Genomic DNA, 25,041 nt, shown 5'->3' with positions numbered 1-25,041 from the left:
GAGCAAGCTTGGGGTTACCAATGGCGACTTTCCTTTCCCGGATGCCCTATACGGCTGGTACAGTCGATATTTCCTGGTTCCGGAATGAGACAGGGGTTTACGCCTCATTCTAGACATCTGTGCCCTGAACAAACATCTCAGAGTTTGCCAGTTCAAAATGCTGACAAACCAAAAGCTGTTACGGTCCGTGCATCCAGCGGCTGTTAGGGTCAATATCATGGGATATCTTTATCAATTCTGAACAAAAATGTGAACTCAACATGCAACAATTTCAAAGACTTTACTGGGTTACAGTTCATATAAGGAAATCTGTCAACTGGAAGTAAATAAATGAGGCCCTAATCTAAAGATTTCACATGACTAGGCAGGGGTGCAGATATGGGCGGGCCTGGGAGGGCATAGGCCCACCCACTGGGGAGCTGGCCCAGCCAATCAGAATACATTTTCCCCCACAAACGGCCTTTATCACAGAAAGAAATACTCCTCAGTTTCATCAGCTGTCCAGGTGGCTGGTCTCAGACGATACCGCAGGTGAAGATGGTCCTGAGCTGGCATGGTTACACGTGGCCTGCGGTTGTGAGGCCGGTTGGACGTAAGGACAAATTCTCTAAAACGACGTTGGAGGGGACTTTTGGTAGAGAACTTAACATTACATTCTCTGGCGACGCTCCCCATCCAACTTGATAAAGCTTGAGAGGATCTGCAGAGAAGAATGGGATAAACTCCCCAAATACAGGTGTGCCAAGTTTGTAGTTTCATACCCAAGAAGACTCAAGGCTGTAATCGCTGCCAAAAGGGCTTCAACAAAGTACTGAGTAAAGGGTCTGAATACTTATATAAATGTGATATTTCAGATTTTTTTATGGAATATCTACATAGGCGTACAGAGGCCCATTATCAGCAACCATCACTGCTGTGTTCCAATGGCATGTTGTGTTAGCTAATCGAAGTTTATCATTTTAAAAGGCTAATTGATCATTAGAAAACCCTTTTGCAATTATGTGAGCACAGCTGAAAACTGTTGTTCTGATTAAAGAAGCAATAAAACTGGACTTCTTTAGACTAGTTGAGTATCTGGAGAATCATTATTACTTTTTATTTTAGCCTACTTGGTAAATATTTTCCAATGATCAATTAGCTAATTCAAGTTTATCATTTTAAAAGGCTAACACAACATGCCATTGGAACACAGGAGTGATGGTTGCTGATAATGGGCCTCTGTACGCCTATGTAGATATTCCATAAAAAAAATCTGCCGTTTCCAGCTACAATAGTCATTTACAACATTAACAATGTCTACACTGTATTTCTAATCAATTTGATGTTATTTTAATAGCCCAAAAATGTGCTTTTCTTTCAAAATCATGGACATTTCTAAGTGACCCCAAACTTTTGAACAGTAGTGTATATATAAACTCAGCAAAAAAAGAAACGTCCCTTTTTCAGGACCCAGTCTTTTTTTTATGGCGGTTTTGGATCAGTGGCTTCTTCCTTGCTGAGCGGCCTTTCTGGTTATGTCAATATAGGACTCGTTTTACTGTGGATATAGATACTTTTGTAACTGTTTCCTCCAGCATCTTCACAAGGTCCTTTGCTGTTGTTCTGGGATTGATTTGCACTTTTCACACCAAAGTACGTTCATCTCTAGGAGACAGAACGTGCCTCCTTCCTGAGCGGTATGACGGCTGCGTGGTCCCATGGTGTTTATACTTGCGTACTATTGTTTGTACAGATGAACGTGGTACCTTCAGGCGTTTGGAAATTGCTCCCAAGGATGAACCAGACTTGTGGAGGTCTACAATCTTTTTTCTGAGGTCTTGGCTGATTTCTTTTGATTTTCCCATGATGCCAAGCAAAGAGGCACTGAGTTTGAAGGTAGGCCTTGAAATACATCCACTGGTACACCTCCAATTGACTCAAATGATGTCAATTAGCCTATCAGAAGCTTCTAAAGCCATGACATCATTTTCTGGAATTTTCCAAGCTGTTTATTAAAGGCACAGTCAATTTAGTGTATGTAAACTTCTGACACACTGGAATTGTGATACAGTGAATTATAAGTCAAATAATCTGTAAACAATTGTTGGAAAAATTACTTGTGTCATGCACAAAGTAGATGTCCTAACCAACTTGCCAAAACTATAGTTTGTTAACAAGAAATTTGTGGAGTGGTTGAAAAACGAGATTTAATGACTCCAACCTAAGTGTATGTAAACTTCCGACTTCAACTATGTAATACAATAATATTTGAAGACAGTAACTCGTTGAATTACTCTGTTACTCCTAAAAGTCATATATTACTGTAGATCGTTATTTTTGTGACATGTTACTTTTGTAACTCATTACCCCAACACTGGTCCTCATCACTCATCACACACACACACACACACACACACACACACTGACTTATTCATTTTGCACAATGATTTCACAATAATTCACTCATTCAGACATGGTTACCCAGTTAGCCTGTCTGCTGAGGTCTTTATAGAGGTGAGGTGTGAGGGTCAATCAATGTCCTCGGTGTTTCCGGGCTACTGTATAGGTCTTTTAGGTTGGCCTGCCTCTGGCCAGCACTAGCCACAGTGACCTCTTCATTATAACGTCTTCTATTCTGTCTTTGTAGAGGTCCTACTTTACTGTACTTTACAGTATCTGCCTTGTACAGGAGATTCATATAGAAAAACGTCATTGCCTTTGTCTTTAGCTCATAGACACAAGGTAAATGTGTGATGTAATCTAATTGGTGAATGTGCTGATACTGATGATATTTGAAAGGGCTCTTTTTAAAAACATATATCAGAGACTCAATGGGACAAACTTGAACAAATGATGTGATATTCAATGTTACCTGTCCTGTCATGCTCTACACTATACACCCAATGTGACTCCATAAAGTAATCCAAGTCGGGGAGAAATTGGCAGGCACTATCTCAACAGTGTTTTTTCATGGTTCATGTTGTTTTGCTCATAGGGCATAGAGATCACATATTCTCTCTGTCTCTCTGTCTCTTTATTTATATATCACACACAGCTCACAGAGGTAGGCCTCTCAGTTCTGGCCCAGACTAATGAGTAGCTGTGGCCTGGTGATCTTTTCCCCCTGTGCCCTCCTCTGCTGGTCCTGATCTCAGGGACACACCCTCAGCAGGCCTAGGAGCTCCAGCAGGGACAGATTTACACCCTCCTTTCCTGGTCGTAAACCCCCCCCCAAAACAGATATTCACACCAACATACTATCACTCTCTGTCTGTCTGTCTCTTTCTCTCTCTCCCTACCTCTTGTGTCCACTGAATTAGGCCATCTAGGGCCAGTTTCCCAGACCTTCATTAAGCCTAGACTTGGACTACGAAGCATTTTCAATGTAGAATCTTTAGGCTTAGTCTTAGTCTGGGAAACTCGCCCCTAGTGTGTAGTGAGTGCTATGGGTGGTGGTGCTGCTGCTCTGTATGTGTATGGATGCTAACATGCATGTAGATGACATTGTGGTAGGTCGGGCTGCAGGTAGCCTAGCGGTTAGAGCAATGGGTCAGTCCCCAAAAAGTTGCTGGTTCAAACAGTTGCTGGTGTTGTGGCCTTGAGGAAGGCACTTAACCCTAATTTGCTCCAGGTGTGCTGTACTACTATGCTGACCCTGTAAAACGACACATTTCACTGCACCTATCCGGTGTGTGGGACAGTAAAACATATTCTATATTATGATGATACTGGTGAAGTGTTTGATAGGACTTAGATGTTTGGTTATGCTACCTGCCTCGGTCATATGAATGAACCTACCATCTTTAGCCATCTCGTGTGTGTGTGTGTGTGTGTGTGTGTGTGTGTGTGTGTGTATTTTCAGGGATCTCATACAGTATGAATGTCATCTGTGAGAGAGTGTGTGACTTGAGCTGAGATTGAGTGAGCAGAGAGCAGTAGGCCAGGTTTTCTTGTGTGGAACAGAAACCTTGCAGCGCACCGTGCATAGTTTACATGGGTTTCAGGTGAGACTGAGGGAACAATGTCACTGTGTGCTATTGTTCAGATGTTGTGTAATAAGTGCCTCACTGTCTTACGCAGGGCCCCTCGCCAACAAGGTAAAATAAGGGTCAAAAATAAATGAACAGGCATAATGGAGAGGAAGAAAGAGAGAGGGATAGAATGAGAGAAAAGGAGAGAGGAGAGAGAGAGTCATGCTTGAACAGAGCTCATCTGCTGGCACATTTTGGATAGGCATCACTCTCTGGGAATGCTTGTTAGGATTTAGGCAAAAGTATGCGCAACCAATGCCAACAGTGTGTGTGTGTGTGTGTGTGTGTGTGTGTGTGTGCATTTGTACGTGCACGCATATGAGAGTGCGTATGAGCGTGTGTGCGTGTACTGTCGACTTAAAAGGAGACTTTGGAATTTTGGCAATGAGGCCCTTTATCTACCTCCCCAGAGTCAGATGAACTTGTGGATACCATTTGTATGTCTCTATGTCCATTATGTTAGGGGTATTTTCATGAGCCAATGCTAACTAGCGTTAGCGCAATGACTGGAAGTTTATGGGTATCTAGCACAATGACTGGAAGTCTATGGGTATCTGGGTGCTAGCAGATACCCATAGACTTCCAGTCATTGCGCTAACACTGGTTAGCAATTGCACTAGATATATTTAGCAACTTTTTTCAAACTGCTTGTTTTGTTTTTATTTACTTTTATTTAACTAGGCAAGTCAGTTATGAACAAATTCTTGTTTACAATGACGGCCTACCCCGGCCCAACCCTAAACCGGACAACGCTGGGCCAATTGTGTGCCGCCCTATTGGACTCCCAATCACGGCCGGTTGTGATACAGCCTGGAATCGAACCAGGGTCTGTAATGACACCTCTAGCACTGAGATGCAGTCAGTGGTGGAAGAAGTACCCAAATGTCATACTTGAGTAAAAGTCAAGATACCTTAATAGAAAATGACTCAAGTTAAAGTAAAAGTCACCTAGTAAAAATCTACTTGAGTAAAAGTCTAAAAGTATTTGGTTTAAAATATATTTAAGAATCAAAAGTAAAAGTATAAATCATTTCAAATTCCTTATATTAAGCAAACCAGGTGGCACCAGTATTTTATTAAAGAATGTAGTGTAGTATAAGTACAAGTAGTCAAAAATATAAATAGTAAAGTAAAGTACAGATACTCCAAAAAAAACGACTTAAGTAGTACTTTAAAGTATTTTTTCTTAAGTACTTTACACCACTGGATGCAGTGCCTTAGAAACCTGCGCAACTCGGCAGCTAGGGTTAAGTGCCTTGCTCAAGGGCACATCAACATATTTTTCACGTAGTCGGCTCAGGGATTTAAACCAGCGACCGTTCTGTTACTGGCACAATGCTCTTAACCGCTAGGCTACCTGCCACACGTTACTAGTGCTAAGCTGTAACAAACCAAATGCTGGCTCACTGAATCGCTGGATCCATGGTTGTGATGATGTAGTGTGTTTGTGCTCCTGTCCCTAAGCTGTCTTTCTCTATCTCTCCACAGGGCTCTATTTACCTACGATGGGGTCACCAACAACCTCAAACTGGCTGACTCTGGAGGTAAAGGGTAGTTCCACCTATAGTTAGTAACAGATACGATTAGCATTCCTGAAACATTATTTTGGTGAAATATAATTTGATATCTGAGAAATTAAGCTAATTGATTGCATCCAAATTGGCCATTTACATTTTTAGGATTCAGACAATAAATATAGTACCCAAAATGCGATTTGGACCAAACTTCTTCCTTACAATGAGTAAGACAAGGAATACCCAAGAATGTGTCAATAGCCACCCACAGACCCCCCACACCCCATGCCAATCCCACCCTAACAACTGGTTGGCTTGAATTGTGAGGATGACCACACAATTTATTTTTTAATTGTGAGCCAAATCTATTGATTTTCTATCCAAAGTTGCAAAGGAAATGTTGTGATCTATTTAATAAACTCATGACACCGGGCAACATTTATAAAAGAGTGTGGCGGTATAGCAGGAACAGCGGTGTCTAGTTGTCAGAACCTGGTAGTTTCACATTACTTTATGGTAGATAATGCAAGGGACATCAATTACACGTTTCTCTGAACAAGGGGGGAAAAACATCACCAGATTCACAGGGAATACATGACATAGTATGGAGAAGCAATACTCCAAGCCACAGCTTCAAACATAGATAACTGATACTGTATATTGTAATTCGCTCTGGATAAGATCCTCTGCTAAATGACGTAAATGTAATGTATATGTTGTTGGGGTGGGATTGGCATGGGGTGTGGGGAGTCCGTGGGTGGCTTACTCATCAAGAATTTTGGTCCAAATTGGATGCTGGGTAATATATTTATTGATTATTATTTGAATCCTATAAATTAAAATCGCCAATTTGGGTGCAATCAATTAGCTTAATTTATCTGAGATCAAATTACATTTCAATAAATAATGTTTCAGGAATGCCAATCTTACCTGTTTCTCACTACAGAATCCATTTCAGAACAATGTGAGATGTTAGGTGTCATGAAATGACATAAAACGACTCTAAATCTAACTGGACAGTTCTAACTTTCCACTTCATTGTTTTTTGTGACTTTTTCCCCTTTAAATGATAAAGACGGAAAGTTGGTGGTGTTTCTTAAGCTCTCTCTCTCCTCTCTGTCTTTCTCTCTCTCTCCTCCCTGTCCTACAGCGGGTGGAGTGGTGGAGTTGTCAGGGAAGTTCCACATAGCCAAGCCTTTGTATGGGCTCTGCAGGGCTGGCTCAGCCGAGACAGGAGGCCCTCGGGTCGCCATGATCTGCTGGGTGAGTGTCATCCATTACAGCATGGCCCTCTCATACAGTCGTATGGATATGCCATACAATATGTTACCTGATGAACTCCAATGACATGATGCTTGAGGTAGAAGTTGCCCATAACCACAGATCTAGGATCAGATTCTCTACCCTCAAACCTAAGCTTAACCATTAGGAGGATGGAAAAATATCTGACCCTGTATCAGAGATTATAGGCAAGCTGTTTCAAGCTGTCGTCTCCCACTGGTTCTAGCTACTGTTGGATGTGTTTTGATTGGTCCGTTGGTTAGGGGTCAATGTGTGTGATGTCAGTGAACTTGCGGACTCGGGACGCCAGGCCTACCTTCTGACTGATACCAAATATTTTGACCGATGAGCACACACACACACACACACACACACACACACACGAGCAGGGGAGCATACGCTTAGAATGTTCACAATGTGCTTCGCTGGTCCCGTCTCTATGGCGACCTTGTGGAATGTTGTGGTGGGGGTCAGGGGTACATCTGTAACCAGTCAGGCAGCAAAACACACACAAACACACGCACACAAATCTGAAAATTGTGAAACATACTGTACCTCAAAAAAATGTCAGTGTACCTTAATTATAAGATATGTAACGTGCTAATAACTTTAGGCTAACTCTCTAACATTGTCAGCTGGTGTACATGCAGTACCTAATGACAAAAGACTGAAACTAGACTTTCTTATAGTGAACAGAGGCTTGTGTTAAAAAGAGCTTAACACCCCCTGTGTGTTTCCTGCGTTTGTCTCCAGGTCGGGCCAAACGTGGATGAATACCGCAGGACGGAATGTGCCAGCCATGTGCCCGCTATCAAGGCCTTCTTCAAGGTACGGTACCACACCACTCCTACCCCTGCCATGCGCTACCAGTTTGTCTGTTGGTCGTGCAGCCAGTTTGAGTGACCTGATTGCAGCTGCAGCATTTGATAGCGCTCAGGAGAGGCATGATAAATATTTCTCTTTTTCACTCACTTTCTCGATCCATCTCCTACAATCCCGTGTCGGTACCGTTGTGGAATGTTGCTCTCCGCGGGTGGCTGTTTTGTCTCTTCACTCTGTTTCTCTAACGATGAATAATGGACAAACGGGCTCCAGTAGTAACTGTCAAGACCATACAGAGAGTTGGTGATGCTAGTGTGGGAAGGGTGGAACTCGCCTGACCAGGCCCGAGGGAATGAATAGTCGTATTGTCACACACACTTAGAAACACACACACACACACACGCATCAAACCCACACCAGCACGTGCATTATGTGCAAACGCATACATCAGTAAATACGCACCAGCAGGCACACACACAAAACCCTCCCCCACACACACAACTTCTCTCAGTCTCTCACACATACAAACATAGATACACACACACACATGCTCTATATTTACACACAGTAGTTTACCTTCCATTGTTGTACGTCTTCCTGTCCTCAGAGCACTTCCTACTGCATAGGTTGGTCTGGTCCAGTTGTGGGCTGGGCCCATACCCAGGCTGGGGTCCACTCTTCCTAACCCTATTGTTCCTGGTGCCACTAAGATGGGGAGATGGGCCACCGACAGGCACGACACAAACAACCATTTACTAAGTGGTGACAGAGCCTCGCAGGAAACAGAGAAAGGAATGGGGGAATACAGGGTGAAGAAGGAGAGTGTGTGTGTGTGGCTGTGTGGGTGTGTGTGTGTGTGAGCGCATGTGTATGCGTGTGTGGTGTCTGCGTGTGTGCGTGTGCACAGTGTGTGTTAAGTGGCCAGATGCTGGCAGCTCTGTCTGCTGTGTCCCTCCATGTGTGCCCCTAAAACAGTGTTTATTTAACATTTCCATCTAACTGCAGAGAAGTTTATGGGTCGTCCATTCAGCCTATAGTCAGACCCCATTTTAACTAGTTTCCATATTAAGGCATCACCCGGTCAACTCCAGAAGCATCCCTGGATTGTTTGATGTTAGTCTTTTTTTTTTTTACACTCAATTAGGTATTTGGCCAGGAACCTCTGACCCCCAGTCTCAGATATACAAGACTGTGTGTTTGTGTGTGTTTATTACGTAATATGAATGTGTGTGTTTCTATATGTGTTCTTGGCCCCTGAGTTGCACTGTGGGTTATTCCTTGATAAAATACTGATGGTGAGACACTGTAGTCGACGGTCTGAACCCACATATTTGTGTAGGAATACCCCTCTGAAGTGTGGGAGGAGAAGGATCCCTAACCAAACACACACATACACACATGTATGCTACACGCACCCATGCACACACACACACTCACTTACAGTCAGAAATGGCATTTTGACTGCATAAATGTCATATTACAATTTTTTATTATTGCTTTGGTGCTATTTTCACAAGTATGTGGTGAATTAATTGTGTATTGTATTTTATAGTTGTTACGTTTGTTGAGGGAAGAATGAGACCAAGGTGCAGCGTGGTAAGCGTACATCTTTCTTTTATTAGATGAACACCAACAAAATACATAACCGAACGTAACATTATGCAGGCTTCAGAGCAGCTATACAAAAACAAGATCCCACAATCTCAGGTGAGAAAAAGGGCTGCCTAAGTATGATCTCCAATCAGAGACAACGATAAACAGCTGCCTCTGATTGGGAACCATACTAGGCCAACAAAGAAATATAAACATAGATTTGCCCACCCAAGTCACACCCTGACCTAACAAAATAGAGAATATAAAAGGCTCTCTAAGGTCAGGGCTTGACAATAGTATTGCATTGTACTTATGTATTGTAGTGGTCCTGTACGTGGCTGAGTTCATAAGAACATGGCACTAGTAACACCAGAGTTGTGGGTTCTATCCTCATTGGAAACACATACAAAATTGTGGACTGTTACATAAATGGCATATATTACGGTATTACAGTGCTGTATTGGCCAATGACATTTAAGTAAAGCAGTGTGACCCCCCCCCCCATCAAAAAGACCCCAGAAACTTCATTTTGGATCCATGTTTAATAGGAGTGTATTTATTTATTGGTTTGGACCTTCTGGAATATTTGCTTATTGGTATTGTATTGGTATTGTATTACTGCACTGTAAGGAGCTAGAAACACAAGCATTTCGCTACACCTGCTGTACCATCTGCTAATCGTTGTACACGACCAATACATTGAGATTTGATTTGTTACATACAGTACAGCTCTAACATTGTCAATGTCAGATTTTTTTTAATCATATTAGTCATCATCATAGTAGTACATTCAAGGATATATACTTTATGTTTTTACATTACAGACATACATTTTCAAAATGTAGTTCTCCAAATCTGTACTAGACAAACCGGTTTACATGTCTAATCTATAGGTTTACCAAACGTTTTAGTGATCGCCAATTAACTTTTTTAGGATAGGGGGCAGCATTCAGAATTTTGGATGAAAAGCGTGCCCAAAGTAAACTGCCTGCTACTCAGGCCCAGAAGCTAGGATATGCATATAATTGTTAGATTTGGATAGAAAACACTCTAAAGTTTCTAAAACTGTTAAAATAATGTCTGTGAGTATAACAGAACTTATTTGGCAGGCGAAACCCCGAGGACAAACCATCCAGGAATGTTTTGTTGTTGTTGAGGTGACAGTGTTTTCAATGGCTTTTCTATGTGGATCTAGATTTCTAAGGCACTTGCTTGCAGTTCCTATCGCTTCCACTGGATATCAACAGTCTTTAGAAATTGGTTGATGTTTATCTTTTGAGTAATGAAGAAGTATGGCTGTTCAGAACGAGGATCGAGTCTAGTGTACTGTTGTGGTTGGGGCGTGCGACCTGAAAACTCGCTCAACTTTGTTTTCGTCTGGTATTGAACACAGTTTATCCCGTCTTAAATTTTATCGATTATTTACGTTAAAAAAGACCTAAAGTTGTATTAGGAAAGTTGTTTGAAATGTTTGGATCAAGATTACAGGTAACTTATTAGATATTTTGTAGTCATATTGCGCGAGTTGGAACCAGTGTTTTTCTGATTCAAACGCGCCAAATAAATTGACATTTTGGAGATATAATGACGGAATTTATCGAACAAAAGGACCATTTATGATGTTTATGGGACATATTGGAGTGCCAACAGAAGAAGATCTTCAAAGGTAAGGCATGAATTATATCGTTATTTCTGAGTTTTGTGTCGCGCCTGGCGGGTTGAATTATGATTGTCATGTGTTTGTTTGATGGGGTGCTGTCCTCAGATAATAGCATGGTTTGCCTTCGCCGTAAAGCCTTTTTGAAATCTGACACGGTGGCTAGATTAACAAGAAGTTAAACTTTAATTTGGTGTATTGCACTTGTGAATGTATGAAAGTTAAATATTTAGAATAATTTATTTTGAATTTCGCGCTCTGCCATTTCACCGGATGTTGTCGAAACGTTCCACTTGCGGAACCCCTAGCCGTAAAAGGTTTAAGAGCAGTCGGATTAAGTAATAGTAAAATGTCTTTTAAAAGTACTGTGAGCATTGTGAAAGGCAATCACTTCATATGAACATGTATTGCAATGTGAAACATGTATTGCAATGTGAAACATGTGTATATACAGGGGCGGAAATCTGATATCAACTTTGGAGGGGACAATTACATGAAATTTTCTCGAGCAATTCCTGAGGGGGACACCAAAGGTAGTGCTGTAACACATAGCCTACATTGTAATATGGTAAATGTATATTGAGGAACCAAAGAAATAAGGTGTTTGCCGTACTCCTAACTACCAGTACCCAAAACTACACAACTAATCACAACAGCAATACCATTGCCTTTAACCTGTTGGGGATAGGGGGCAGTATTTGCACGGCCGGATAAAAAACGTACCCGATTTAATCTGGTTACTACTCCTGCCCAGTAACTAGAATATGCATATAATTATTGGCTTTGGATAGAAAACACCCTAAAGTTTCTAAAACTGTTTGAATGGTGTCTGTGAGTATAACAGAACTCATATGGCAGGCAAAAACCTGAGAAGATTCCTTACAGGAAGTGGCCTGTCTGACCATTCCTTGAGCTTCTTGACTCTGTTTATTGAAGACTGAGGATCTTTGCTGTAACGTGACACTTCCTACGGCTCCCATAGGCTCTCAGAAGGCGGGAAAAAGCTGAATGATGTAATTCCAGCCCCAGGCTGAAACACATTAGCGCTTTTGGCAAGTACTCTATCAGAGGACAATGGGCTGAGGCGCGTGCACGAGTCGACCCCATGTTTTTATTTTCTATCGTCTTTGAACGTAAACACAGATTCCCTGGCGGAATATTATCGCTTTTTTACGAGAAAAATTGCATAAAAATTGATTTTAAACAGCGGTTGACATGCTTCGAAGTACGGTAATGGAATATTTAGAATTTTTTGGTCACGAAATGCGTCGTGCGCGTCACCCTTCTTTACCATTCGGATAGTGTCTTGAGCGCACGAACAAAACAGAGGATATTTGAACATAACTATGGATTATTTTGAACCAAACCAACATTTGTTATTGAAGTAGAAGTCCTGGGAGTGCATTCTGACGAAGACAGCAAAGGTAATAACATTTTTCTTATAGTAAATCTGATTTTGGTGAGTGCTAAACTTGGTGGGTGTCTAAATAGCTAGCCCTGTGATGCCGGGCTATCTACTGAGAATATTGCAAAATGTGCTTTCACCGAAAAGCTATTTTAAAATCGGACATAGCGAGTGCATAGAGGAGTTCTGTATCTATAATTCTTAAAATAATTGTTATGTTTTTTGTGAACGTTTATCGTGAGTAATTTAGTAAATTCACCGGAAGTTTGCGGGGGGTATGCTAGTTCTGAACGTTACATGCTAATGTAAAAAGCTGGTTTTTGATATAAATATGAACTTGATTGAACAAAACATGCATGTATTGTATAACATAATGTCCTAGGGTTGTCATCTGATGAAGATCATCAAAGGTTGCATTTAGCTGTGGTTTGGGTTTATGTGACATTATATGCTAGCTTGAAAAATGGGTGTCTGATTATTTCTGGCTGGGTACTCTGCTGACATAATCTAATGTTTTGCTTTCGTTGTAAAACCTTTTTGAAATTGGACAGTGTGGTTAGATTAACGAGAGTCTTGTCTTTAAAATGGTGTAAAATAGTCATATGTTTGAGAAATTGAAGTAATAGCATTTCTAAGGTATTTGAATAACGCGCCACGGGATTCAACTGGCTGTTGAGTAGGTGGGACGATTTCGTCCCGCCGACCCTAGAGAGGTTAACAAATCTTAGTTCAGTCACCAGTTTAAGTTGAGAGTGGGGGTATCCATGGCATTTTCCAATTATGTTCCTATTTTACAAGTCAAAAAAATTGAGAACCTTTCATGTTGCCAAACAAAGACTCAACAAACTTACCTGAGACTCCCTGTCTCTGCCAGTCTGTCCCTGCATATCTGTCCCCAACGCTGCTGTCTGTGTGCCATCTGTTGCCTGCTCTGCCTAATGACATCATTGTGAAACATTTCCATTAGAATTTAATTTCTTTCTTATGAACATTTTATCAACTAGTCTTTGAGATATTAGGCTACTAGGGTTCTTACTTTGCGTTTTGGTGTACTGAAAAATACTCTGATGTCCGTCTTTTATTTTTCTGCCATTTTTCTACCTTGCTGGCTGGCTACACACACACACAGTGTGTAGGTTATTTACAGTAGGAGATGGGCTTCTATCATCTTATCTTTTATCATTCTATTTGGGCTTCGATCTAAAAGGTAGCTAGCAAATGTGAAATGGATTAAAATGACAAGAGTTGACAGCTGTATGAGTTCACCATTTACACAACATATGCTGCAACCTTTTGTAATTTTAATAGTTTGTTTCATATTGGCTGGCTTCCAACAATAGCTGAATTTGCAAAGCTAGCGAGCACCAATTCCGTTTCAGTGGTGTTTGCTATAATCTTTGCTACCCGGGTTAAATAAAGGTGAAATAAAATAAATAAATGAAAGTTCTCTTGCGACAATTTAGCTTTTGCAACGAGACCATTAAATATATTTAAGACAATGGTAGAAGAGAGTGTAGTTCTGTTCAGTTTGGACTTCAGTTTATCGCTAACCTTATCACAAGGTCTTTGAAGCACTAACTTACATCATCTGCATGCTGATCTTGGAATAAATTGACGATAGAAAAGATTCCATCTTTGACGAGGCCACATAAATGGAATAGGTACTAGCTAGCTTAATAGTTAATATTTGCCCGCTAGCTCTGCATATTCAGCTAGTGTGTGTGCGCGATTGACTGGATTAACCTCACGTCAGTTATGTTCATTGAGTGCCTTTCAGACAGTGGATACCACCCCTCTGTTACCTAGCAAGCTAAGGAACTGGCAGTGGATCAAACCATTGTGAGGCAAAGGGTGGGGGGGGTCGCAATCTTTTGAAACTTAAAAACGCGCTATTAAGTGTCTATAATCAGCACAATTGCTTTCATTGCGTATTCTTAATATTATTTAAATTACATAGTTATGTTTCAGTGATATATTGGGGGGGACAAATCATATTTTTCCCAGGATGGGGGGGTCGTGTCCCCCCCGGGATTTCCACCCCTGTGTATATATACAGTACCAGTCAAAAGGTAATGTTGTAACCAAGAAAGAAGATAAACAGTGTAAAACATGGTTGTTGTGGATGTTGTTTCAAAGCGTAACACAATAGCTTTCGAGGGTGATGATTAATTCAAAACACCCACATGAATATTAGAGTTTATGCATAGGTTTATAATAAAACGGAATTAAAATTATGATTGTGCTGTTATACAATACACAGCCTACTGCATATTACACATAAAACTGATTTAAGATTGTCTTTGGTACTTAATAGGTCTAGCCTATACTCCAAAATTAAACACATTTTAATAATCGCCTTTGAGTGTGGACTGTATTATTATGCATACTGGATGGACTGGTTACCTTATGCTACTGTACCCTTCGAAATGTATATCCATGAGTCCCGGGGAGAACATATAGCCCTAGGCGATGCTGTTGTTTAATTGATTGGTTTAGTTAGCCAAAAATGTGTGCATTTTATTTTGAATAGCCTAGCAATAGGTCATGTTTTATATTTTCATATTTAATTAGTTGACACATTACCTTTAGCTATACAGAATATGTCACCATCATGCGTTTCCATCTCCTCCTCTCTACTTTATTCCTTTCTCGTGCGTGCAGACGGGCTGGCAACAGTTTAGTGAAATATATTTCGTCGAAAAAACGTGTTACTATCGATGTTCCCGAACAGATTTCACTTAGCTTCCCAAATTAAGCACTGGGTAGCTGCATGAACAAGGTTGGAGAGCCCATGGCAAACAGTTTGGGCGGGATATCACCTGGCGGCAGCGAGAGCATGCTCCTTAAACAGTGGTTCATGCTTGGAGTGAAATACATGTTCTTATATGTATTTCTCAGCTGCTCATGTTAAGCACAGCTCAGCTATAAAAGCGAAGTAGCCTACAAAACGGGTGGGAAAGCACGCCTCCATTCACTATTCCAGTGCATACAGATTACATGTATTTTTTTCCCCTGCCACTGTTCTTATGGGTGAATATATGTTCACTTAATGAGAGAATAACTGTGGAGCCCAAGGCTACTTTCTCAAATCATCAATAGCCTATAGTCGCACCATGCAGCCGATATATGTTTTGTTTTCGAAGACATTCTAAGGTTTGTATTATTCACAATTAAAGTTGCCAAATAACTCTACATCTAGCATATAGGACCTGTTTCAATTGATCACTTGTACGCTCAACATAGACACTTCATATGCGCACTCGCTCCATAATGGGAAAAATATAATTGTAATTTTTTTCAGCTAAGTTAAATTATACTGAACAAAAATATAAATGCAACATGCACACCCACTGGGAGGTAGGCCCACCCACTGGGGAGCCAGGCCCAGCCAATCAGAATGAGTTTTCCCCACAAAAGGGTTTTATTACAGACAGAAATACTCCTCAGTTTCATCAGCTTTCTGGGTGGCTGGTTTTGGACAATCCCACAGGTGAAGAAGCTGGATGTGGAGGTCTTGGGCTGGCATGGTTACAATTGTGAGGCTGGTTGGACAAACTGCCAAATTCTCTAAAATGATGTTGGTGGAGAAATTAATATTCAATTCTCTGGCAACAGCTCTGGTGGACATTTCTGCAGTCAGCATGCCAATTGCACGCTCCCCAAAAACTTGAGACATATATGGCATTGTGTTGTGTGACGAAACTGCACATTTTAGAGTGGCCTTTTATTGTCCCAGCACAAGGTGCACCTGTGTAATGATCATGCTGTTTAATCAGCTTCTTGATATGCCACACCTGTCAGGTGGATGGATTATCTTGGTAAAGGAGAAATGCTCACTAACAGGGATGTAAACACATTTGTGCACAACATTTTAGAGATTTAAGCTTTTAGTACATATGGAACATTTCTGGGATCTTTTATTTCACATTACATGTTGCGTTTATATTTTTGTCCAGTACATATTCTTCTTACTATAAAATCATATAAAGTAAAATAATGGCATGGGATTTATAAGCATATCTTGTAAGCTAAATGAAGAAGCCTACAGCCTATGTCATGGAGCATAGCCAGATAACAGGCCTAAAAAAGGCCAACTCATATTTTCTTCATATCATAATGTTTCTTTAGACCTGACTAAAATACATAATTCATTTATTGTGATGATATATTAAATTAATGTATTATACTTTTTAAAATGCAGATGTTCCAAAGGCGCGCATCAGTGTCTTGTATATGTGGAGGATTGGAGATATGTTTTTTTTATTAATTGGCGGTCAATTTCTAGGAGACTTGCAGACTTTTGCATGACAATAACCAGCCAACAAAATGTTATGACCGCCACATGCACCCGATGGGTGCAGTGAAATGTGTTGTTTTACAGGGTCCGCCATAGTAGTACGGCACCCCTGGAGCAAATTAGGGTTAAGTGTCTTGCTCAAGGGCACATTAACAGATTACGCACCTTGTCGGCTCGGGTATTCAATCCAGTAACCTTCTAGTTACTGGCCCAATGTTCTAAACGCTAGGCTATCTGCCATACAAATAGATGAAACGCTGATTAGGTTTGGTGAAAAAGTGACTGTGCCATTTTGTGTTGCTCTTAGTCAATTGAAAATGTGCCAACTGCCTTTTTGACGATCATCTTTTGAGTTTTGTACTAAGTTGTGAAAATTGACCACATACTTGTGAAAATTGCACCAAAGCGATAAGAAAATACGAAAGCATCTGTGTGGCATTTTACAGCCCTTCACATTGCAGTCCTGCTGTCCTCTATATTTGATGACTCCGTTCTGGGAGACATAGGCTTTCCACCTCTCATTTATGCTACATATTTGTCAACCTATTCTCTCTTATCGCCTTTGTAGGGTCTCTAAAACCACATGAGACCTGTGTCACATAGTGGTACTGCGGCACTTGATAAGTTCAAAACTCACGTAACATCCTGCTTTGGTGAGTTTAGGCCTCGTTCTGTCTTATTTCCCATGTGTGGTGTGGTGGAAATGGCACGAGTGCAGTCAATATGCATAGACACTGCAGGACCTCCAGCAAGCCTGATCCTGCTCTGTGTTGAAGCTTAGTAATAATCCTTGTGTCGATGAAGGATTAATGATCGAGTGAGCAATGAGAACTCGGTTATTGTTTGTTGTCCAAAAACCTCAGAATTAATAGTCAGGATTAGGACGTGCTTCGACAGAGTCAGAATGCCCCGTGGCACTTCTTCTATTCTCTGGTCTTTCTCTCTTTTTCTCTTTCTCTCCATCTACCTCTGCAAGTCTCAACTAGCAACAGAGGGCTGTGTGAGAGACGGCGAATCACCAGCGGTGTCTGGATGTGTATCCTAATGTGAAACAATATTATTGTATCAGTTGGTGATGCCGAAGCTAAGCGCGGGAGTCTTTTGCAAATGGGCTCATTGTTGCTCGACGACAGTAATTGATTAGTATTGAGCAGGAAGTCTGCATTGTGGACTGTGTACATTCTATCATGTCGTACACACCAGTAGGCCTTGTGCCAGTAACCGAAAGGTCGCTGGTTAAAATCCCCAAGCCGACTAGTTGAAAAATCTGCCGATGTGCCCTTGAGCAAGACACTTCACTATAATTGCTCCTGTAAGTCGCTCTGGATAAGAGCGTCAGCTAAATGACGCGTCAGTGGAAGGAGTTCCGGGGGGGGATTCAGGAGAAGACGAGAATGAAGGGAACAAGACAGGAGTAGGAAAGTACAGGTGAGGATAGAGGGGAGGAGTAAGAATGGAAGGATAGGAGACGTCTATGAAAGAGGAAAGGACGGGGGTGGGTGGGAGAGGACAGGGAAAAGAGGAGTAGCAGCTGTGTGTGTGTAAGGTTAATGAGCATGCTCTTAGCCCTGTTAGACAGTATTAGGGAGAGGCCTATCGTCTGAGGCATAATAACAGACAGTTAGGAGAAACGGAGGAGATCATTTACACCCTCTTCACCATCCACAACTCCCTCCATCCTCCCTCAGGGGCACCTCGCACTGTGTGCGCGTGTGTGTGTGATTTAGAGTTGGGGCTGGGCCTGTGAGGGTGTTTAATATTTCTCAACACACACACACACACACACACACACAGAATCGGCTGCAACACACACACACACACGTACCCACGTACACACACACAGGCGTATCAGTACAGTGACAGTTTAGCAGTGGAACACAGTGTACTGTTCTGTGGTCGTTTGTCGTTGTTAATCTCTACATCCTATCTGCTCTCTCCACTCTCCCCTCACCTCATTTCACTTTCCTTGTGCTCTCTGTGAATTCTCCATTCCTCCCCCCTACACACTCTTTCCTGTTTCTACCCCCCCCCCCATATCTCTTCCAAACCGATAGATTCCTTCCTGTCTTCTCTATCGTAAGCCAGATACTAGATACAAGCTGTTACATAACTGTATAGTTTAGCTACAGCCCAAAGGCCACAGCCAAGAGGAACCACTGAGGGGAAAAGCTTTCAAAGAACTACTTTCAGAGAGAGAGAGAGTGTGTGCCTGTGTGTGCGCACGAGTTTGGGTGTTTGTGCGTCTGTGCACATATGTATTCACATTGTCAGTGGGTACATGAAAAAGGAGGGACAATATCCCCTTCTCTTTCCCTAGTTTGGAATGCTGTAGCAGAATTATATTGGAGTTTGAAGTTTCACCCGTTATGATACCGTAGATCATAGCAGCCAATAAAAATGACATTCTTGTTCCCAAAAGTTCTGGAAAGGATCAAGTGTCTGTGGCAAAGTTGTGGTGTGCAGGCCAAAAATGCACCAATTTAGTGAACATCTGAAGTCCTTCCTTGGAATGTTAACCTAAAAAACTGAAAGGATGTTCAGGACCTCAGCTTGGGTCCCTTCATTAATCTGTAACGCTTACACGCTTTGGAGCAAGTGTCAGGGCACTGTGTGACAAAGATTAACAGCAACCAACCTGTCACAGCCTTATATACCTGACATCAGCTGTCTGCAGCAGGTCCCTATTGTAGTTCACCTCTCTTACTCCTCTTCTCTCTCTCTCTCTCTCTCTCTCTCTCTCTCTCTCTCAGGAGGCTCATGTGTTTATCAGTGCTGAGAGTACTGAGGATGTCACAGAGGAGAAGATAGGCGCTGAGCTCAGTAAAGTCCGCCCCCAGACAGAGCAAGTCAGAAGAAGCTGTCGATCCAAGGACAAGGAGGAGACAGTGGTGAGTGCTCCTCCTGCAATACCATCTCTGTCCATAGGAGGGGGTGCTAACACCTGGACAAAACCCGGAACTGTGCTTTTACATGGAGGAGGGTCCCACGCGTTTAGATTCTCTCAGATTTAATCTCTATCATGCATTGTACTTAATATATACTTACTGTATGTTTTGAATTTGTTTCATACTTTATCAATTATGAGTTAAAACAACCAATAGCATAAGTTACAAACTGTGTCTTCCTATCTCTGTTGATAGGGCACTAACTACAGGAAGACTAACGCTGCCATGGAGATGAGACGGGCCAACAGAGACTCCTTCTGGGCACGTGCAGAGGTAGCCTACACAGAAACATAGTCACAGTTACCCTCATAGCTTTAGACAGTTTTCTAGTAATTCGTCAATGCAACAGGAGAAAAGTAGTTTAATGTTCACATCACTTCACATCTTTAATGTTCGTATTGTCAACTGTAATAAGTCTTCATCTATTGTGTTCTCTCTCTCTCTCTCTCTCTCTCTCTCTCTCTCTCTCTCTCTCAGCGTGAGGAGGAAGAGAGGAAGGAGGAAGAGAGGAAGCGGGCAGTGGAGGACAGACGCCGTTGGGAGAAGGAGAGAGTGTTGAAGGAACGGAAAGAGGCTGACGAGAGGGAGAGGAAAATGAACGAGAAACTACAGATGATCGAAGAGCAGAGGTCAGGACGTTGGGCGCGCACACACACACACACACACTGACTCAAGACTTACTAACACAATCTCTGACTCAAGGGTATTCTCTTGTGTCACTATCAGGTATTTTAATGGGTTGTCAAAGTAAAGGCTACTTAAGGCTAATATCCCATGAGGTTTCTGACATCTCTGTATCTCCCAGGAGAATGCAGGCCCAGCTGGAGGCAGAAGTGAGGAAGCAGGAGAAATCAAGATGGGTGAGAGAAAGAATGAGTGAGAAAGTTATTGGGCGGCTCGAACTCTAGGTGTTTCTGACTTCTGAACTCTGTGTTTTTGCGTGTTTCTTTACTCTGAACTCTGTGTCTGTGTGTGTCTGACCTCTGACCTCTCTGTTGGTGTGTGACAGGAGCTGCAGCAGAGAGAGCATGAGGAGGACATGAGAGCTCGCTTGAAACGCAGCGAGTCCATCGAGAAAGCAGCAGTGAGTGTCTCTCTTACTGAACTCTCTAATCCAAATAAACTCCCTTCCTACTCTTCCCTAAACACCTCACCTCTTGTTCATGTCACATGGTGTATCCCAACGCTCTGAAGTGGCTTCCTCTCCTTGTCTCCTGCCCTTCATCTGCACTGATCTGAAAACACAGGATAGGTCAAAAGGAATATGGCCTATCATGGGATCCTGTCCACTTCTTTCACACCAGTGCAGATGAAGGAAAGGAGGAGAAGGAGGAGAGGAGATATCTTTAGACTATTGAGACCTGGCTGTAGTTTCCTTTACATCATTCAGTAGAACATAGTGTGGTATGATTCCTCTTCCTACCTTTAGGAGGCAGCGGTGCTGGTGTCACAGCGCTCCATGAACCCCAGAGAGTTCTTCAGACAGCTGTCATCATCATCGTCCCAAAGCCCATCCAGCCCCGGCTCCCCCCGTACAGGTAAATTCACAGTGTGTCTGTATCTGTGTCTGTGTGTCTGTTTGTTCATAAGCATTGGCAAACCAAGGTGTGGCTCGTCTACGCAGTGTGTGATTATGAAGCCAGTCCCAGTCAATCGTGCATGAACCTAAACAACCATTATCTGTCTTGTTGCAGTGCATTTCTTAATTTTGGTCTTTCTTCCCTCCCTCTCTCTCTCCACAAAGGCAAACCTCCATTAAGGCGATACCAGCGCAGCCTGACCGACACAGCATTCATCTTTGGGAAATGGGATGGCCCCACTCCGACCTCCCCCCGCAGTCCAACATTGGTTTCACCCTTCTCCCGTGTCCCCTCCTCCCCCTTCCACCGCACTATGTCTCCACCCAGCACCAGCTTCCGCCCAATCACCTCTCCCCAGAGCCCCCGTGCCTCCCTGGTGTCCCCTTCCACATCACCCCTCCACTCCGCCCCTGCTGTCTCAGCCCGGCCTACCCTCCCATCAACCAGCCCCCAGTCTCAGCCCCCAACCCAGCCCTCTGCCCCCCCAGCCTCTCCAGGCCTCCTAGCCACCCTGACCCCCACCATTCCAGAGAACCAGCACCTGGCCCAGGTCCTGCCACCATCTCCCCCAGATACCCCTCCCCAGTCCCAGCCTAAGTGCTCCCCCTCTCCACTAGTCTCCCTGGAGCCTGCCCCAGCACCACAGCCTCCCACTGTCCCCCTGCCAGAGAGTCCACTGCAGCCAACAGGTAGGTCCTCATCATACACACAGCCTACTGTAGAATGACCAATGGTGTCTGTCAAGCCGTTATAGATTGTGTTCTCAGTTTGGCATGACTGTACTTAAAACCACAATGGTTCATTATCTCCAATCCAGAGCAGTACACAGCCGTACAAGCCGTACTGGTGGAGGAAGAGGAAGATGAGGAAGAACAGGCAGACCCTGAGCCCAGTGTTGAGAATACAGAGCCAAGCCTAAACATGGAGGAGGGAGAGGAGGGCTCAGCATCAGATTCAGACTCTTTATCAGTGCAGGAGCCTGTGGCAGAGGAACAAGAGAAGGAGGACCAATCAGATGACAGCCAGGCCTCTGCTAAGCCAGTTCTGGTGGAGCTTTCAGAAGAGGATGAGGAGCCAGCTGTCACAGGTGAAGTACTTTGTTTTGTATCTTGTACAGGCCTGTCCGATTTATACAAATTCAAAAAAGGTAAAATACAGCAATTAAACGAGAAGAAGAGTGAGGAGTTGTATGTATAAGAAGGTGGTGCAAAGGTTGTCTGACACAACTAACACAATCTAACCAATGTCTTGTTATGTTCAGATGCAGAGGTTATTCTTCAGCCAATCACACAAGAGGTTGTGGTCCCATCCACCAATGGGGTGAGAGATGAGGGGGAGTTGGTGGAACACAATGGTACAGGTATGTAACCCCGCTCACCCATTTAGTTATCTCTACTCTACGCTAGCCTACATTGCCCAAGTTGCTCTCAAACTGAATGAACCTTTATATTGATGAGATAAGGTACAATAGACATACCGGTATGCTATGTTACGATTTCCTATCCTTTTTCAGAAATCCTCTTCCTCATGGATTTTTAAGATCATGAAGGGGTTTGAAATACTACAAATCAAATGTATTTATATAGCCCTTCTTACATCAGCTGATATCACAAAGTGCTGTACAGAAACCCAGCCTAAAACCCCAAACAGCAAGCAATGCAGGTGTAGAAGCGCGGTGGCTAGGAAAAACTCCCTAGAAAGGCCAAAACCTAGGAAGAAACCTAGAGAGGAACCAGGCTATGAGGGGTGGCCAGTCCTCTTCTGGCTGTGCCGGGTGGAGATTATAACAGCACATGGCCTAGATGTTCAAATGTTCATAAATGACCAGTATTGTCAAATAATAATAATCATAGTAGTTGTCGAGGGTGCAACAAGTCAATAACACAAGAGTAAGTGTCAGTTGGCTTTTTCATAGCCGATCTTTGAGAGTATCTCTACCGCTCCTGCTGTCTCTAGAGAGTTGAAAACAGCAGGTCTGGGACAGGTAGCACGTCCGGTGAATAGGTCTGGGACAACAGGTCTGGGACAGGTAGCACGTCCGGTGAACAGGTCAGGGTTCCATAGATACAGGCAGAACAGTTGGAACTGGAGCAGCAGCATGGCCAGGTGAACTGGGGACAGCAAGGAGTCATCAAGCCAGGTAGTCCTGAGGCATGGTCCTAGGGCTCAGGTCCTCCGAGAGAGAGAAAGAAAGAGAAAGAGAGAATTAGAGAGAGCATATTTAAATTCACACAGGACACCGGAAAAGACAAGATAAATACTCCAGATGTGACAGACTGACCCTAGCCCCCCGACACATAAACTACTGCAGCATAAATACTGGAGGCTGAGACAGGAGGGGTCAGGAGACACTGTGGCCCCATCCGAAGAAACCCCCGGACAGGGCCAAACAGGTAGGATATAATCCCACCCACTTTGCCAAAGCACAGCCTCCACACCACTGGAGGGATATCTCCAACCACCAACATACCATCCCGGGACAAGGCCGAGTATAGCCCACAAAGATCTCCGTCACGGCACAGCCCAAGGGGGGGCGCCAACCCAGACAGGAAGACCACGTCAGTGACTCAACACACTCAAGTGACGCACCCCTCCCAGGGACGGCATGGAAGAACACCAGTAAGCCAGTGACTCAGCCCCCGTAAAAGGGGTAGAGGCAGAGAATCCCAGTGGAAAGAGGGGAAACCGGCCAGGCAGAGACAGCAAGGGCGGTTCGTTGCTCCAGCCTTTCCGTTCACCTTCACACCCCTGGGCCAGACTACACTTAATCATAGGACCTACTGAAGAGATATGTCTTCAGTAAAGACTTAAAGGTTGAGACTGAGTCTGCGTCTCTCACATGGGTAGGCAGACTATTCCATAAAAATGGAGCTCTATAGGAGAAAGCCCTGCCTCCAGCTGTTTGCTTAGAAATTCTAGGAACAATTAGGAGGCCCGCGTCTTGTGACCGTAGCGTACTTGTAGGTATGTACGGCAGGACCAAATCGGAAAGATAGGTAGGAGCAAGCCCATGTAATGCTTTGTAGGTTAGCAGTAAAACCTTGAAATCAGCCCTTGCCTTAACAGGAAGCCAGTGTAGGGAGGCTAGCACTGGAGTAATATGATCAAATTTTTTGGTTCTAGTCAGGATTCTAGCAGCCGTATTTAGCACTAACTGAAGGTTATTTAGTGCTTTATCCGCGTAGCCGGAAAGTAAAGCATTGCTGTAGTCCAACCTAGAAGTAACAAAGGCATGGATTAATTTTTCTGTCATTTTTGGACAGAAAGTTTCTGATTTTTGCAATGTTACGTAGATGGAAAAAAGCTGTCCTTGAAACAGTCTTGATATGTTCGTCAAAAGAGAGATCAGGGTCCAGAGTAACGCCGAGGTCCTTCAGTTTTATTTGAGACGACTGTACAACCATCCAGATTAATTGTCAGATTCAACAGAAGATCTCTTTGTTTCTTGGGACCTAGAACAAGCATCTCTGTTTTGTCCGAGTTTAAGAGTAGAAAGTTTGCAGCCATCCACTTCCTTATGTCTGAGACACAGGCTTCTAGCGAGGGCAATTTTCGGGCTTCACCATGTGTCATTGAAATGTACAGCTGTGTGTCATCCGCATAGCAGTGAAATTGAACATTATGTTTTCGAATGACATCCCCAAGAGGTAAAATATATAGTGAAAACAATAGTGGTCCTAAAACGGAACCTTAAGGAACACCGAAATTTACAGTTGATTTGTCAGAGGACAAACCATTCACAGAGACAAACTGATATATTTCCGACAGATAAGACCTAAACCAGGCCAGAACTTGTCCATGTAGACCAATTTGGGTTTCCAATCTCTCCAAAAGAATGTGGTGATCGATGGTATCAAAAGCGGCACTAAGATCTAGGAGCACGAGGACAGATGCAGAGCCTCGGTCTGACGTCATTAAAAGGTCATTTACCACCTTC

At 43.0% G+C, this 25,041-nt stretch overlaps 1 protein-coding gene across 1 annotated transcript in view; it reads left to right on the top strand.

The window, feature by feature from the left end:
* The window catches only part of LOC106580156 (uncharacterized), a 76,135-nt gene that overhangs the window by 48,142 nt on the left and 2,952 nt on the right, over window positions 1-25,041 (top strand). The window contains exons 2-13 of the mRNA XM_014160899.3: window positions 5,499-5,554; window positions 6,675-6,787; window positions 7,559-7,633; window positions 19,330-19,467; window positions 19,720-19,797; window positions 20,002-20,153; window positions 20,330-20,384; window positions 20,534-20,608; window positions 20,954-21,062; window positions 21,269-21,793; window positions 21,922-22,191; window positions 22,366-22,464. Coding sequence (XP_014016374.2) covers window positions 5,499-5,554; window positions 6,675-6,787; window positions 7,559-7,633; window positions 19,330-19,467; window positions 19,720-19,797; window positions 20,002-20,153; window positions 20,330-20,384; window positions 20,534-20,608; window positions 20,954-21,062; window positions 21,269-21,793; window positions 21,922-22,191; window positions 22,366-22,464 — 1,745 coding nt within the window. The remainder of the gene's footprint in view (window positions 1-5,498; window positions 5,555-6,674; window positions 6,788-7,558; window positions 7,634-19,329; window positions 19,468-19,719; window positions 19,798-20,001; window positions 20,154-20,329; window positions 20,385-20,533; window positions 20,609-20,953; window positions 21,063-21,268; window positions 21,794-21,921; window positions 22,192-22,365; window positions 22,465-25,041) is intronic.

This window comes from Salmo salar, chromosome 20 (assembly GCF_965601325.2).
Source record: "Salmo salar chromosome 20, fSalSal1, whole genome shotgun sequence".
Taxonomy (NCBI): Eukaryota; Metazoa; Chordata; class Actinopteri; order Salmoniformes; family Salmonidae; genus Salmo; species Salmo salar.
Note: the sequence above shows the minus strand (reverse complement) of the source record. Positions and strands in the feature narration are given on the sequence as shown.